At 35.1% G+C, this 17,249-nt stretch overlaps 1 protein-coding gene across 1 annotated transcript in view; it reads right to left on the reverse strand.

Annotated features, from left to right (window-relative positions):
* Positions 1-2,060: 2,060 nt before the first annotated feature.
* The window catches only part of DCK (deoxycytidine kinase), a 31,841-nt gene continuing 16,652 nt past the window's right edge, over positions 2,061-17,249 (reverse strand). The window contains exons 3-7 of the mRNA XM_028100755.2: positions 11,992-12,185; positions 10,845-10,992; positions 8,672-8,787; positions 7,817-7,907; positions 2,061-5,252 (exon numbers count right to left, since the gene is read on the reverse strand). Of these exons, the coding sequence (XP_027956556.1) occupies positions 5,226-5,252; positions 7,817-7,907; positions 8,672-8,787; positions 10,845-10,992; positions 11,992-12,185 (576 nt within the window). The 3' untranslated portion in view covers positions 2,061-5,225. The remainder of the gene's footprint in view (positions 5,253-7,816; positions 7,908-8,671; positions 8,788-10,844; positions 10,993-11,991; positions 12,186-17,249) is intronic.

Raw genomic sequence — 17,249 nt, forward strand, 5'->3', positions numbered from 1 at the left:
AAATACCAGGCAAGGGAGTAGGTAAAACTTCCTCGAATTCCACACCTATCCCTCACCGTCTGTATTGCTGAAAGCACTGTCACTAAGTAAAAAGTTTTTAAATGAAAACTTTTCTCATTAATTTTAGTAGGACACATTATATCATATACCAAGAATACATGATATTATATACCAAGATTACATGGTATTATATACCAAGATACCAAAAAAGCATCAACTGAATAAGAACAAATTTATAAGCAATAAACAATATGGATTATATGTAAAATATATTGTAAAAAAGGCTTATTATACTTGCCAAGGTGGAAAACTTGATAGTGGATGGTGGTTAGTGGAGGAGAAGAATAAAGAAATCATTCTTTGGAAGATAAATTCTGCTTTCTGTAGCATGTCTTCCCACCAATTTTCCACCCTTTTGGGGACTAATGATTCAAACTGCACTTAAAATTAACTTATAACACAACAACAACAACCCTTTAGGGAACTTCAAAACACATGGAAATGCCATCTGCACATAACAGACTAGAGTCCTAGAAGATGCAACCTCTTCATTCCTCTCATTTGACATACTTATGCAAAGCAAAATAACCTGATGCATAATTCATGTTTTCAAAATGATAACCTCGGTATAGAAAGTGTTAAGTAAATTAGTATGTTTTTGTCTGAGATGGTAATGGCTTAAATATTGATTTTTACTGCATACTTGTTTAGTGTATTTTGGTGTAGAGAAAGTCTTTGTACCCAAAGAGCAAAAAGGGTGATTGTCTGTAAAGTGATATAACTTTCCAAGACATATTATGGCAAAAAGTTATTAATTGAACAGTTCTTATGGGGGAAGACTGGATTTGGCATTACTAATCTCAGGACTAATATACTTTATAATTAATGACAACATTGAAGGAACTATATAGGATAAGGAAAAATATTAATTCAACTAACTGAAGATGAGAAAAAAATTCATCATACAAATAAATACTTGAAAAAAAAAACCAAAACCTTGTTAGGATAGCCTCAAAAAGCCTCCAAAGTATTACTAAACCTAAGTAGCTCAGGCCTCTAGGAAACACAAAATTATCCATCTTCAAGACTTAATATAAAGCTAATCAAGACAGTATGGCAAAAGAACAGACAAAGAGATCAATGTATACATAGTCAAGTGATCTTCAACAAAGGAGCAAAGGCCGGACAGTGAAGCAATTATCTTTCCAACAAATGGTGCTGGAACAACCGGACATCCACAAACAAAAAGAGGAATCCAGACGTTGACCCTACACCCTTCACAAAATTAACTCAAAATGGATCATAGACCTAAATGTAAAATGCGTAGTTCTAAAAGTCCTAGAAGATAACACAGGAGAAACCCTAGATGACCTTGGGTACGGCAATGATTTTTTAGAAACAACACAAGTTATAGGACAAAAAAAACAACAACAACAACAACAACAAAAAAGAAGCAACATAAGATATAATCCATAAGAGAAATAATTAATAAGCTGGACTTCACTAAAATTAAAAATTTCTGCTCTGTGAAAAACAATGTCAAGAGGGTAAGATAAACCACGGACTGGGAGAAAGTATTTGCAAATGACACATCTGATAAAGGACTGTTATCTAAAGTATACAAAGAACTCTTAAAACTCAATAAGAAAATGAACCCAATTAAAAATGGGCAAAAGATCTTAAAAGACACCTCAGCAAAGATATACAGATGGCAAATAAACATATGAAAAGATGGTTAATATAATGTCATTAGGAAACTGCAAATTAAAACGAGATACAACCATATACCTATTAGCATGGCCAAAATCCAAACCACTGATAACACCAAGTACTGGCAAGGTTGTGAGGCAACAGGAATTCACATTCATTACGAGTAAGATAGCAAAATGATACAACCATTCTGGGAGACAGTTACGAAGTTTCTTAAAAACCTAAACACACTCTTACCATACAATCCAGCAATTGCACTCCTTGATATTCACCCAAGTGACCTCAAAACTTTTGTCCACACAAAAATCCACACACAGATGTTTATAGCAGCTTTATTCATAACTGCCAAAACTTGGAAGCAACCAAGATGTCCTTCAGCAGGGGAGTGGATAACGATGGTACATGGAGACAATGGATTATTCAGTGTTTAAAAAAAAAGAACAAGCTATCAAGCCATGAAAAGAAGCCATGGAAGAAACTAAATGCAAATTACTAAGTGGAAGCCAATTTGAAAAGGCAACATACTGAATGCTTCCAACTAAATGACTTTCTGGAAAAGGCAAAACTATGCAGACAATAAAAAGATTAGTGGTAGCCAGAGGTTGAGTGGGGGTGATGAACAGAACACAGAGGATTTGGGGGGGCCATAAAACTATTTTGTATGATACTACAGTGGTGGATATATGTGATTATTCATTTGTCAAAACCCACAAATGCACAACACTGAATAAACCTTAATGTAAACTATGGACTTTGAGTGATAATGTGACGATGTGGGTTCATTGATTAAAACAAGTGTACCACTCTGGTGGGGGATGTTGATAGTGGAAAAGGCCGTACAAATATGGGAGAAAAGAGTATATGGGAACTGTACTTCCTACTTAATTTTGCTGTGAACCTAAAACTGCTCTAAAAAATAAAGTCTATTTTAAAAAGTTAAACAAGAGAGAGACTGATAAAATCCAAATAAGGTCTGTAATCTGGTTTAGCATTTCTGGAGGTAATAAAATTTACATCTCTCTATAAAAAATACTTTGGGACTCTGTGTCCTTTAAAATATGACAGACCTAATTTCTAGGCAGTTCAGTATACAGTGCTCAAAGTTTCAGACATAGAAGATGAAAATATTCTGATGAGGGAATGCACAATTAAAATTACCTTCTTAAAAGAGTCAACTATAAAAATTAGTACATACAGTCTGATGTAAGATGATCTAATATGGGAAATAGGATCCAAAGAGATAATTCAGACCACTAGGCTCAATACTCTTGACCCACCCAATGCTACATCTTTTGAGTCATAACAAACAAATTTTTTAAGCTTTTATTCAATTCTACAGATTTAAAAAAGGCATTAAGTTAAACATTTCTAGAGGTTACTAAAAATCTCTAAATTATGTCTTCACTTAAAACAGATTCAATGTTATTTAAACCACTGTCACCTTTTTATATTCATAATTTTTTTCTTCAAAAGTAGAATTTTAATTTTAAAAAGATAATCATTTCAATGGGTATAGCTCTATCACAGTTCATGAGATTTATACTTATTTATTAAGCTAATATTTAGTAAGTAAATTCATTTGTATCAAACACAAACAAAAAAACCCCACACAATATCATGAGAGAGTTTCAATATTCATGGTGAGTGTAGAACTTGAGACAAAGTCTCCCTTTCAAAAGATCAGTGCATCCCAATGTTTAACCTACAAAATTATCATCCTTGATTATTAAAAAACCAAAACAAAAAATGCCATTTTAAAAAGGAAAACGAGTTTCATAGTCAAAGTGACTCTTCCCCTCATTTTCCAAAAACAGAATTTTTCCAAAATGTCAAGTAGAAAGGTTAAATACATAGAAAAAAACACTACACACCTTAACTAAATAAACTTGAAAAAAAACTTTATCTACAGACCTAAAATGAATCCATGCAGATTTTTAAAAAATTACAACTATTCTACCTCCTTGTCTTCTTTACTATTATATTTCCTTATATATACTTAACAAAAAATGATAATGCTTTCAAGATACAGAACATATAAAACAAGATGATTTTTATCAGTAATTTAGAGGAGGAGGAAAAAACCCTAAGGTATAACCCTACAGAGAAGCAAAGGAAACCGTGAAACGATGAGTGATCATGATGCTCTCAAAGCAGAAATGTGTGACTTTCATTTAAACTTTCAAACAGCAGGCTGCCAGGGTGCCTGGCTGGCTCAGTCAGAAGGGCATGCACTCTTGATCTTGGTGTTGCGAGTTGGAGACCCATGTTGAGTATAGAGATTACTAAAAAAATAAATAAATAAAAACTAAAAAAAAAAAAAAAAGAAGAAGAAGAAGAAAATAGCAGGCTGCCTAATTAATCCAGAGAGTAAGAAAGTAAGGGCAGGAAGTAAGAGCTGGGATAAAAGAGACTGCACTGCTAAGAAGATAATCGATCTTGTCTTCAGTTTCTGTTTTGACTTCTGACCAAGTATAAAGGGAAAGAAAAACTACTCATTCCCAGCACAGGGTCAACAAAAAATAAAATAGAAAAACTTATCCCTTGTTCTGTTCCACTAAATTTTTACTGATAAAAATGGGAAGAAATTTAGGGAAAACTATACTTTCACCTCAAATGAGTTAAAGACAATCATAATTTAAACCATCTTTTAACTATAAGAGTAATATTCCATTCTAAAAGAATGGTCTGAGAGAAAGTAGGTAGCTATTTTAAGCTCCATATAAATTGAAACTTTAAACTCATTTATCTTTTAAGTACAGAAACATTTTAAGTTATCATTTCATCTTTAATCCTCTAAAATCCCATGCAAAAAGATGCAGTCTCACCCATACCACAAATGTGGAAACAAGAGCAGGAAAAAAAGATTAAATACTGGTAAGTTATGCCATTACAAAATGGGAACAAAGTCTGACCTGCTCCTTTATTAATGAGTTATAGACACATTCATAAATATCAATGAAGTAATTAAATACTAAACTGGTCTTATCTTCCACATAAATTAAGATGGAAGGGGAGACACTTGATCAAAAGTATTTAAAATAAAACTTCATAATCCTTTTTTAGGGATTCCTTAAATCCCGCTTTTCAGCTTGTAATAGGTACACTAATTTACACGAGTCACATTACCATTTACATGTAATATTAAAGCTCCCAGTTAAGAAACTGGTCACCAGTGAAATAAGAAGCAAGGGGGGGATGGGCAGACAGCCCGCTGAGGAGAATAATGGAGGGGAAAACAGAAGGAGGCTGGGTCCTTTATGGTGTAATTTAGCCAGTACTTACTCTGGAACCATCTACCTCTAGATGTTGTGAGAGATAATTAGATGTCTTAATTTTTTTTAAAGCATAAAAGAAAAGAAACTGCTCGTGAACTTTTATATAGAATTCATCAAAACAATTTTTTTCTTGGAACAAAAATGGTAAAAAACCTGGGTTTTCTAGAGACTTGTATCAATATTGAGCTACGAAGATACACAAAGCTGGAATCATTTGGTTGCCTGTAGTCTTCAGCAAAATCACAAAGTGCTCAAAAATTCTTTGACCTGAGGGGAGGAAATAAATATTAATGTAATTCCTTGACTAATCGGAAATGTCTAATTTTCATCTCTATTTAATAGTATAGAACAGCTGAAGACCCAAACTGTATAAGTAACTCCATCACAAAGCCACAGCATTTATTTTCAAAAGATATATTAGTACTTCAGTAGTAAAAGATAAATGACCTAGGGGCGCCTGGGCGGCTCAGTCGTTAAGTGTCTGCCTTTGGCTCAAGTCCTGATCTCAGGGTCCTGGGATTGAGCCCCACATCGTGCTCCCTGCTCTGCGGGAAGCCTGCTTCTCCCTCTCCCTCTGCCCCTGCTTGTGTTCCTGCTCTTGCTGTCTCTCTCTCTGTCAATAAATAAATAAAATCTTAAAAAAGAAAAAGATAAATGACCCAAAATGTCATTACAGGAGTTATTAAGTTTACATCTAAGATTGATACAGTTCTGTAACAGCCTTAACACAATTTCATTATCTCTTTATAATAACATAGACCACTGACATACAGCTTTAGCACCAAAAACGTAAGTAATTGTTATGATTTAAACAACTCTGAAGGTCCAGACATGTAAACTTTGTAATTTTTCTGAAGCACAAATTTGATTCATGTATACAAATCTGTGATGTTAATATGCAAGGAAACGTCATATAAGTTGTGAATGAACCTAACCAACTGACCAACATCACAATGCAAAAAGATTCTGTTCTCCATAAATTCTAGATGACACAGTACTTCTTCAGAAGAAACGAAGATTACTGCCTTGTAAAAATACCTAAAGAAATACCTAAAAAATAACTACTGTAATAATGTTACCTGGTGACAGATGGTGACTACGCTTATGGTGGTAAGCATTGCATAACATATAGAATTGTGGAATCAATATGTTGTACACCTAAAACTATATATAACATTGTATGTCAGTTATGGATTTCAATAAGAAAAAGAAAGCCAACTACCAGCATTATTAATGAAAGTAAAAGTAAACAATATCATTTAAAGACTATTCTTAGTTAAAACAGAAGTGTTAGATAAAATTAAACAGTGGTTTTATAGATTCAACTCAGTTAAAAATGTTGGTTGGCTGTTAGTATTACAATGGCTGATTTAATTTTATTTCATTTATTTTCATAGTATTACGAATGAATTATATCCTATTTTTTTAAATTTTTTTAAAGTTTTATTTATTTGAGAGAGAGACAGCGAGCGAGCGAGAGAGAGAGAGAGAGAGAGAGAGAGAGCAAGCATGAGCAGGGAAAGAGAAGAAGCAGCCTCCCTGTCAAGCAGGGATCTGGATGCAGGACTCCATCCCAGGACCCTGGGATCATGACCTGAGCCGAAGGCAGACGCTTAACTGACTGTGCCACCCAGGCGCCCCTATATCCTATATTTTTAACATCATTATGGTATGAAGACGTCATCTGAATTTTCCAGATATGCTTTACTTTATTTCTAGCCTGAGAAAAACAACTATATGCTACAGAGTATTTAATAATAAATGTTGAGATTTTCAAAATTCTTGAGATATATCCGTTATGAGTATCAGGTTTCTGTTACAGTAAATAGCAGGCATTTTATGAAGGAGAAAAAAAAAATCAAATTTCTCTTAAAACTAAACAAACCAAAAAAATGTGGCTTCGATTTTAGATCTTGGATCACCACTAAGTTAATTAACATGGATAGCGGGATATTTATTATACAATTCTCATTACTATTCTCTCTCAAGTGTACATCAATAGGTTTTCTCCCAGTCCCTTTATCAGTACAAGCACCATTCACTAACAGAATGTAATCAGCTCCCAAATACGTAGATGATAGATTAACTCTGATTAGGACAATAACTCAATGATCAGGCAATGCCAATTCTTCATTGACAAGGTCCCACATAAAAGTCAGAACTAAAAATCCTTTAATCTCAAGACTTCAGCTAATAGGGCGCCTGGGTGGCTCAGTCATTAAGCATCTGCCTTCGGCTCAGGTCATGATCCCGGGGTCCTGGGATCGAGCCCCGCATCGGGCTCCCTGCTCAGCGGGAAGCCTGCTTCTCCCTCTCCCACTCCCCCTGCTTGTGTTCCTGTTCTCGCTGTGTCTCTCTCTCTGTCAAATAAATAAATAAAATCTTAAAAAAAAAAAAAAAGACTTTAGCTAATATAAAAATGGATGAAATCTTTATCCTACAACTTCAAATATCTTCCATACTGAATTTAGTTGAAAAAGATGAATTTAATTTCACAAGTAGTTTATTATTCAAATACCTAAAGATTGGTGAGAGAAGGAAGAGGGGAAGAAGGGAAGGGGGTGAGTAAGAACTTCGGTTAATGTGATTATCCCCATATTACAGATAAAGGGACTAAAGGAGAAAAGAACCTCCCCATTCTAGGTAAGGCCACAAAGCTAGAATTTAAAGTTAGGGTTATTATCTGAGGTCTAAACCCCTCTAAAGCTCTTAACTATTTCTTACTGTAATTTTATGTATTCTTTTGTTAGAAAATTGTTTTCTCACAAGTTACCACACTTTTCTAGATAAAACAAAACAAATATTAGTGTATAGTCTTTGTATAAATCTACCTTTTCAATCAGACCGTCGTGTTTGTCTTTAAAGTCTTCATTAATATCCAGTGTTAAAATAGGGATTTCTTGTAGAAAATCAAAGTTGGTTCTATTTTAAAAAGAGAGATGGAAAAAAATAATTAGAAAAAGCAATAAATAAAGACAAACACTAAAAACTCACTCTTATACTATCTCTGGGAAATCAAATGTTGTCAATCATTTTACATTAAATTTATCCAGCAAGTACTTTATCTGGAAGCCCCTTCTTTCTCCCCTAGACTTACTACTATATAATAATACTAATATCTAAAAATCTCAAGTATAAAGTATATAAAGTTAGGCATTGTGACATGTAATTCTTCTCAAAAACCAAAAACTTCCCCTAAAGTAAGGAATGTTTGCATTTTGAAGATGAGAAAACTAAAGCTCAGGAAGGTCACTCTGAGGCTCAAGGGATGCATGCCTAAGGTTACACACCAACAAACCTGGATTTGACCCAAGATCTGACAAATGACAACAAAGTCCATGCTCTTAATAACTGTGCTATACTACTTCCCAAGACTTGATCTAAAAAATAAATCTGAAGTATCTTATCTTAAATTCTCTCTGAAAGTGAGTACCTAATATATCTGCACACATATATATTTCCTACTTCATCACTTAAATTCCATATATCATGCTGTCAATACCACTGGAGGAGATCAGCTATAAAAATTTTAAGAAAATAGGATCTCATTACAATACCCAATTCTGGGAGATCCTATAATACTAGTTCAAAATAAAAATGGCTGAAAATGAAAATCTGTACATGTTTAGATTAAAATTTGATAAGGTCTTTAAAATAAATAGTAAATAAGAATAAGGAAGTCTTACTTCAGTGTTCTATGCAGTAGCCAGCTCTCATGCTTATAGTGAAGCTTCTCTAAATATTCAAGAGGAATGCCTTGTTCTTCATTTCTTCCTCGTAAATATATTCTATTCAAGCATTTCTAAAAGCAAACAATAAGAAAGGGGTTGGGGCAAGGAACAATTATTCTTGTCTGCGGCCATTAAATTTTTTTTCTCTAGTATTTCTTTAGTTATGCTAGCCAAAATCTCCATTTATTCCTTCTAGAAAGTTGAAATAGTTCATTTTTCCCTCCTTATGCTTTTCAACCATTTGGTGTCTCTAAACCAAGTAGTAGTACTTTCAGTCTATAAACTTATGGGATCCATACTTGAAAAATACTGTAAAGTAAGTTCAGTAAAAAGTTCAATATACCAAACTGTGCTGCAAAATTTATTATAAATCCTCTTTTTTTTTTTAAGATTTTATTTATTTATTCATGAGAGACAGAGAGAGAGAGAGAGAGAGGCAGAGGGAGAAGCAGGATCCCCTCTGAGCAGGGAGCCCGATGCAGGACTCGATCCCAGGACCCTGGGATCATGACCTGAGCTGAAGGCAGACGCTTAACTATCTGAGCCACCCAGGCGCCCATAAATCCTCTTTTCAAATACTTAAATGATCCTGCAATTAAAAGATATTACAAATAATATTGATGAAATCAAAGTTTTGTGTTTATAAACTTTAAGATACTGGCTATATTTTCTAGCAAAATGAAATTATTAGTATTCTTTATGTTCTACATTTGCATTTACTATTTTCTTAATTAAAAACAAAAAATTCTTTTCAAAAAATAAATAAGTGAATTTCAAAATTATTGTTAATTCTGGCTTCCTTGATATTAAAAAGAAGAACAAAATCATCACTTGGAATCTGAAACCTAGTTTCTTTGAAAATTCAGCTTCAATAACAACACAGTATTCTTTCAGGCTAAAAGTCATGACATTTATATTCATCAGAGCCTACTTTGTGGCTTAGGGAAGACATAGGAATAAAAAACATAGAAAAACTGGAATGTAAGCACGAAAACCAGAAATTTGTTAATAGAGTAAGCTCTTATTTAGGTTAGCTTTATGAAAGGAATCTACTTCCTGGATTCATTACATAATTTCATATATAAACAAGAATGGGGGCACCTGGGTGGCTCAGCTCGTTAAGCATCTGCCTTTAGCTCAGGTCATGATCCCAGGGGTCCTAGGATGGAACCCTGCATCGGTCTCCCTGCTCAGCAGGGCAACTGCTTCTCCCTCTCTTCCCTGCTCGTGCTCTCTCTTGCTATCTCTGTCTCTCTCTCTGAAATAAATAAATAAAATCCTAAAAAAAAAAAAAAAAAAAAGAATGGCTATGTTATAACCTATCACGAAAGGCACAAGTAAGCTCCCTTAACTGAAAATGGTAAGGGTCCTCTAAGTCTCTTCTCAACTGAGGCTGCCATCCAGTCCGACCCATGAACAAACATAAAAGATTTCTTGAAATGGACTTTCATCAGCTTTGAGATTCATTCACAAATTTTGCTGAGTTCCTACTATGTACGTAGGCCCTGTTCTAGGCAATGGAAATTCAACAGTAATTAAAATACCCGGTCTCACACCAAGAAGCCTATATTCTAGGAGTTGCTTGAGCAAATTTTTTAACCTAGCTGTGATAGATAAGAGACCTTGCAGAAGTTGGGAAGAAATAATGAAGAACAAAACTGAGGAAGCACAGAGAAGGGCCTAACAGAGCAACTTGCCAAATCTGGGTTTCTTCTTTGCTGGGAAAAGAGAATACTTCTATCTATACAGTTTGAGTTTCTAATTTGGATGTGGGGAGTAGAGAGTAGGGAGTGGAGTTAAACTAAAATGCCTTCACTGCATACCACTAAAAGGACTTCTAAATATTACTTTAAATTGTCAATGGAGCAAGCAAATTTTTTTAAAACACTTTTTTTTTTGAAGATTTTATTTATTTTAGAGAGTGAGCAAGAGAGAGAGCATGCACAGGGGGAGGGGCAAAAGGAGAGGGAGAAGCAGACTCCCCACTGAGCAGGGAGCCTGGCTGAGTAGGGAGCCTGACTCCGGGCTCGATCCTGGGATTCTGGAATCATGACCTGAGCCAAAGATAGACGTTTAACTGATTGAGCTACCCAGGCGCCCTAGCAAGCAAATTTTTATTGAGTCTCACCTCTGGAGTGGCTCGAAGATAAATGATTCCATCCAGTTCAAGGCTTTGGCCAAACTGTTGATTCATCCAGTCATGCCAGTCTTGATAAATTGTCCACTCTGTTTCATTCATACAGTCAGATTCATACAAATTAGATGCAAAGACATACCTGAAAGAGAGTCTACATCAAAACATAATTCTTTTCCAAAAAACACAAAGAAATAGAAAAGAGAAAATAAATCTATTAAATGGACATGGAACATTCTCCTAAAATCCATGGCAGATAATGCCTTAGACAGCAGAAAAAATCAATAGAATATCTCCAACTACAAGAAATATGTTCTTGGCCAGCAGTTCTCAAAAATGTAGTGTAAGGACCCCTGTTAGTCCCCAAGATCTTTCCAAGGGTTCCGTGAGAGGCCAGATTACTGTATATACAATACTTCAACCACATGGTACACAGACTGAATATAGAAGCATAAATGAGAATCCAGCTATCTCCCATTTAGACATTAAAGAGATTTGCAAAAATATAAAACAATCCTCTTCTAATTTTTTTGTTTTGAAAAATATAATTTTTGCAAGTATGTTATTTATGCTAATATGTAATGGGTTTATTATTACTAATTTTAAATAAATTAGTAAATGTTCTTTATATTTTTCAATCTTAATTTTTAATAACATAAACATCAGTAAGACACAAAGCTCTTTGGGCTCTTCAATCATTATATTAAGAATGAAAAGGGATCCTGAGACCAAAGTTTGAGAACATTTGTTCTGAGCCAACTCTCTAGCTTAAAAGAATCCTTACATAAGCAGGGTAACTCTAAGGCCCCCTTAGAGATTTTTGATCTTGCTCAAGATGCAAGTCTTGAATATAGATACAGACTTAACCAGAGTAGATGAAAATTTTAAGAGGGTTGGAAGAAAAAAAACTTCTCTGCAAATCTGAATGAGATGGCTATCGTATTCCCTAGTTTCCATGGAAGCTAGCAATTAATAATGCTAGAACTAGGGAATGCCGTTACTACCAACCTGCTAAAGGTAATGTTGCATCTCAAATCCTCAACACAGCCTCTCTTATTCCTTTAATTATCAGAAACAGAAATAAAAATCCCAGTTCCAAGCCACGATTCCAGAATGACAAGGGCAAGTCATTTATATATACCTGTCACTGTATATAGATCGTTCAAAAAATAATACAGGTTTCTCTGCATCTTTGAGCTTGCCATCAAGACAAGCAAGCTGGGCTCGTATTCGACTGAGGCAGGCATATGACTGGAAGGTAAAAGACCACCGTTCAGGTTTCTCGTACATCATCTGAAGAACATTTCCACCACTTTCCTGAGATGCTGTCAGTTCCTATTTTGAATTTGAAAAAAGAAACAAAAAGCAAAATTAATGATCAATAGAGCTATTTAAATTTTTAAAAAAGCTCAAAAAGAAGTTAGATAAATAAATGCATCACAATTAGCAAAACCAAGATGATTGAAGTCCTCTTCCTCCAGCTCTTTCCCATTGCAGTTTTCAGGTTGCCTGAGGTCTAGAAGAACCCGAAAGTCTAGTTTAACTATCGGTTCCTTAGAGCTTATCCACAAGAAGTCACAAACTAAAAGCCTATGGCAGAAAATACTTGTTTAGCCCTTTTAAACATTTGAATTAGTTGTCAATAGTTATTTAACTCGTTTTTTAAAGATTTTATTTATTTATTGACAGAGAGAGAGAGCACAGCAGGGAGAGTGGCAGGCAGAGGGAGAGAGAAAGGGAGAAGCAGCCTTCCCGCTGAGCGGGCTCGATCCCAGGACCTTGGGATCATGAGCTGAGCTGAAGGTCACAACCAGATGCTTAACAAACGGAGCCACCCAGGCGCCCCAGCTGTCAATATTTAATAGCTAAATAATTTCACATAATATACCTAGATTATATCTTCTTTTTAAAAACGCAAAAACCACCAACAGCATTTTCCATGGAACTAGAACAAACAACCCCAAAATTTGTATGGAACCACAAAAAGACCCTGAAGAAAAACAAAGAAAATCGTTATTGAATCCGCGGCCTCTGCCCCTCCAGCCAACTTAGTAGTCTGTAAGTTTTAGCAAGCACCTTTAGCCCTGAGTGATGGATTAACTAAAACTTTCTTGGTGTATCTATAGATTCTATATTGTTTCCTAGAAAAACCCGGAACCAAACCCTCTTGAACAACATCCCTCCCCCACCCCGGGGCACCAATACACAACCTCTGAGCACCACGATAAGGTCTGTAGCTGGCACCACTGAGTCTGCACACAATCAAGAAGTGTTAAAGACCACTGTGCTCCCTTTTACTGATTAACTGCCCTAAAGTTCCTTTAAAAATCTTTGGGCCAGGCAGAAACCCTGGAGTTGGTTTTTGGACAAGAGTCCACCTTCTCCCCAGCTGGTGGATCTCCTGAATAAAGCTCATATTCCTTTCCAATCAGAATTCATCTCTTGAGTATTGGCTTTCCAAGTGATGAGCAGTTGAACTTGGGTCTTTCAGTAACAGTATCACAATCGGAGACTTTAAGATAAACTACAAAGCTGTAGTAATCAAAACAGTATGGTACTGGCACAAAAACAGACACAGATCAAAGGAACAGAATAGAGAGCCCAGAAATAAACCCATGTTTATATGGTTAACTAATCTATGATAAAGGAGGCAAGAATATACAATGGGGAAAAGACCATCTCTTCAATAAATGGTGTTGGGAAAACTGGACAGCTATATGTAAATGATTGAAACTGGACCACTTTCTAACACCATACACAAAAATAAACTCAAAATGGATTTGAGACTTAAATGTGAAACCATAAAACTACCTAAAAGAGAATACAGGCAGTAATTTCTCTGACATCAGCCATAGCAGCATTTTTCTAGATACGTCTCCTAAGGCAAGGGACCAAAAGCAAAAATAAACTATTGGGACTACACCAAAATAAAAAGCTTTTGCAAAGCAAAGGAAACCATCAACAAAACAAAAAGGCAATCTATTGAATGGAAGAAGATATTGGTAATTGATATATCCATCTGATAAGGGGTTAATACCCAAAATATACTAAAAAAAACTCACACAACTAAACACCAAAAAACCCAATCTGATTAAAAAATGGACAGAGGACCTAAATGGATATTTTTCCAAAGAAGACATACAGATGGCCAAAAGACACATGAGAAGATCCTCAACAACACTCATCATCAGGGAAATGCAAATCAAGACCATGAGATCTTACTTTATACCTGTCAGAATGGCTAAAATCAAAAAAGATAATAAGTGTTGTTGGCAAGGATATAGAGCAAAAGGAATCCTCATAGACTATTGGTGGGAATGTAAATTGGTATAGCCACTGTGAAAAACAGTAGAAGGTTCTTCAAAAATTAAAAATAGAATGACCATATGATTCAGTAATTCCACTACTGGGTATTTACCCAAAGAAAACAAAAACACTAATTCAAAAAAGTAGATGTACCCCTCTGTTTATTGCAGCATTATTTACAATAGCCAAGATATGGAAACCACCTAAGTGTCCACTGACAGATGAATGGATAAGGAAAATGTTATATATATATGTGTGTGTATATATATCCTATATATAAAATATATACAAAATATAGAAATATAAAAAATAAAAATATATATAAATACATATAGTGGAATAGTACACAGCCAAAAAAAGGATGAGGTTATGCCATTTGCAACAACATGGATGGACCTAGAGGGTATTGTTAAATGAGAAAGGCAAATATATGATTTCATGCATATGTGGAATCTGAAAAAAACAAATGAATAAAAAAATAAACAAAAAGCAGAATCATCTATAAATACAGAGAACAACAAACTGATGGCTGCCAGAAGGGAGGATGGGGGATGGGCAAAATGGGTGGAAGGGAGTGGGAGATACAAGCTTCTGGTTCTGGAATGAGTAAGTCACAGGAATAAAAGGCACAGCATAGAGAATATAGTCAATTATATTGTAATAGCATTGTATGGTGCCAGATGGTAGATACACTTGTGTATTCAGTTCCTATATAACTGAAATTAATGTAATATCGTGTGTCAACTATACTCAAATGAAAAAAAAATGTTTTTTAATGTGAAAACCAAGCAATACTGTGCCTGTAGTTCCTCTCAATAAAAATTACCTAGAGCCAAGTCACCCATGCTTCCATTAGGTGGGACATATGCTCTCCAGTTTATCAGCCCCTGTCATTCCCTGTTGATTCTCTCAACAGGCCTGATTTATTTGTTAGCTACCTGGCCCCCCTAGGCATTTTAGGCCCCAATCTTCTAATAAAACAGAATAAGTCCTCCCTAAAATTTTGTGATTTCATATCATATTTTTAGAACCCATATTTTCAGTTTAAGAAAAAAAATGTAGAATAAAAAATAAAGCAAAATCTCCGTAATTTTTTTTTTTTTTTTTTTTTGAGAGAGAGATGGAGAGCATGAGCAGGAGGGGCAGAGGGGGAGAGAAAGAATCCTCAAGCAGACTCCATGCTGAGCGTGGAGTCTAACATGGGGCCCAATCTCATGACCCTGAGATCATGACCTGAGCCGACACCAAGAGTAGAACACCCAACCAAACTGTGCCACCCAGGTGCCCCAAACTCGGTAATCTTATAAATGAATCTGAAATAGCATCTAGAATTCATGAATTACTTTCCTTTCTATAAAATACAGTTTTCCTAGCTCTGTCCACCAAAAGGCCTATAAACAATGACAACCTTTTAGGAACAAACATAAATGTCACCCAGATTATGATCTCTAAATACCATTTCCCACTGAAAGGAATTAGGGTCACATACCTGATTCTACGTCTGAAGAAAGAAATGTACAAGATGAGTTTAACACCTCTTGTCCCAGGAAACAAGTAAACTATCAAAATCAACTGAGGTTGTACCAAGGGAGAGGGAGCCAACATGAAAGGGCTTCCACTTGTCAAAAAGACAGAACCCTTTGAACATCCCGAAAGGAATGGTGAATGGAAGGCAAAAATTTATAAATTCATTAATACTAAAGAAAACCAGGAAAAAAAAAACTCTCCAATCATCTTTGGAGATTGCTAGGTCACCAATTAATTACTCTGGAAATCTCTAGATAGACAGAAAAAATTATCCAAAATTATTCTGGCCCTTTCTATACAAATGTTATTTCAAGTTAATGGAATAGTAGATGAGGAAAAGGTCTTCTCTGACTGAAGAAATCTCAGCTAACAGGCTTGATTATTAGAATATTACCTTTTCCAACACCAACTGATATATTAGATTAGGGCAACAATTAGCAATACATCCTAAAAATCATTAGAGAAAAGCTAATAGGGAATTTTATAATGTATGAATTAGGCTGATAAAACCTGAACAGACCAGGGAAATGCAAATCAGAACAGACTGATTGATTTTAACATCACAAAAGACATCCTCCTGGTGGAATGTGAAAGAAAATACACATCATCACCTAAGAAGTCCAGCCAAAAAAGAACACCAAATCTAAAATAAAGCTCTAGAGATCTAATTACAAATTTACAGGAAATACAGAGATTGAGAAACATGTTAAACTATACCACAGAGATGCACTCAGCCAAGACCATAATGATGGAAACTGTACAAGAACAAATGACCCAGTTTCTTCAACTAATAAACTGCAAAGAAAAAAGAGGAAGAGGAACCAGTAGATTAAAATTTGAAAGGCTTATCAACTAAATATAACATGTGAACCTTATTTGACTCTTGATAACAACAAACTATAAGAAAATTATAATAGAGAAATATGAACACAAACTAGATGTGATGACACAGTGGAATTACTAATCTTTTAGCTGCAGGGTTTTTTTTTAAAAGAATCTTTTTTTCTAGAGTTTCTATTGAGTCTTTAATTTCTACAGATAAAAATATTATCTAGAACAGAGGTCATCAAAGTGTGGCAGGGGAATGACTGAGGAGTCCCGGAGATCCTTGCAGGGGTCTACAAGAAAAAAAAATGATTTTAATAATAAATGTACCTTTTTCCATTCTCATTCTCTCATGAATGTATATATTTTTTCTTTTTCTTTTTTTTAAGATTTTATTTATTTATTTGATAGAGAGACAGACAGAACAGAAGCAGGGGGAGTGGTTAAGGGAGAAGCAGGCTTCCCACTGAGCAGAAAGCCTGATGCGGGGCTCCATCCCAGGACCCTGGGATCATGACCTGAGCAGGAGGCAGACACTTAACCAACTGGGCCACCCAGGAGCCCTGAATGTATAATTTTCTAGAAGCTACGTAACACATGATATTGCAACAGTTTGAATGTAGAAGCAGATATGAGAACTCAGGAATAAGTCAGATATTAAGGGATGTGCAACATATAAATCAATGTCACTTTTCTCACTAAATTTTTTTTTTTGGAAAATATTTACATTAACATGTAATG

The sequence above is a fragment of the Eumetopias jubatus genome, unplaced genomic scaffold (assembly GCF_037043125.1).
Source record: "Eumetopias jubatus isolate StellerSeaLion01/CBP00866 unplaced genomic scaffold, mEumJub1_p1.0 scaffold_2, whole genome shotgun sequence".
NCBI lineage: Eukaryota > Metazoa > Chordata > Mammalia > Carnivora > Otariidae > Eumetopias > Eumetopias jubatus.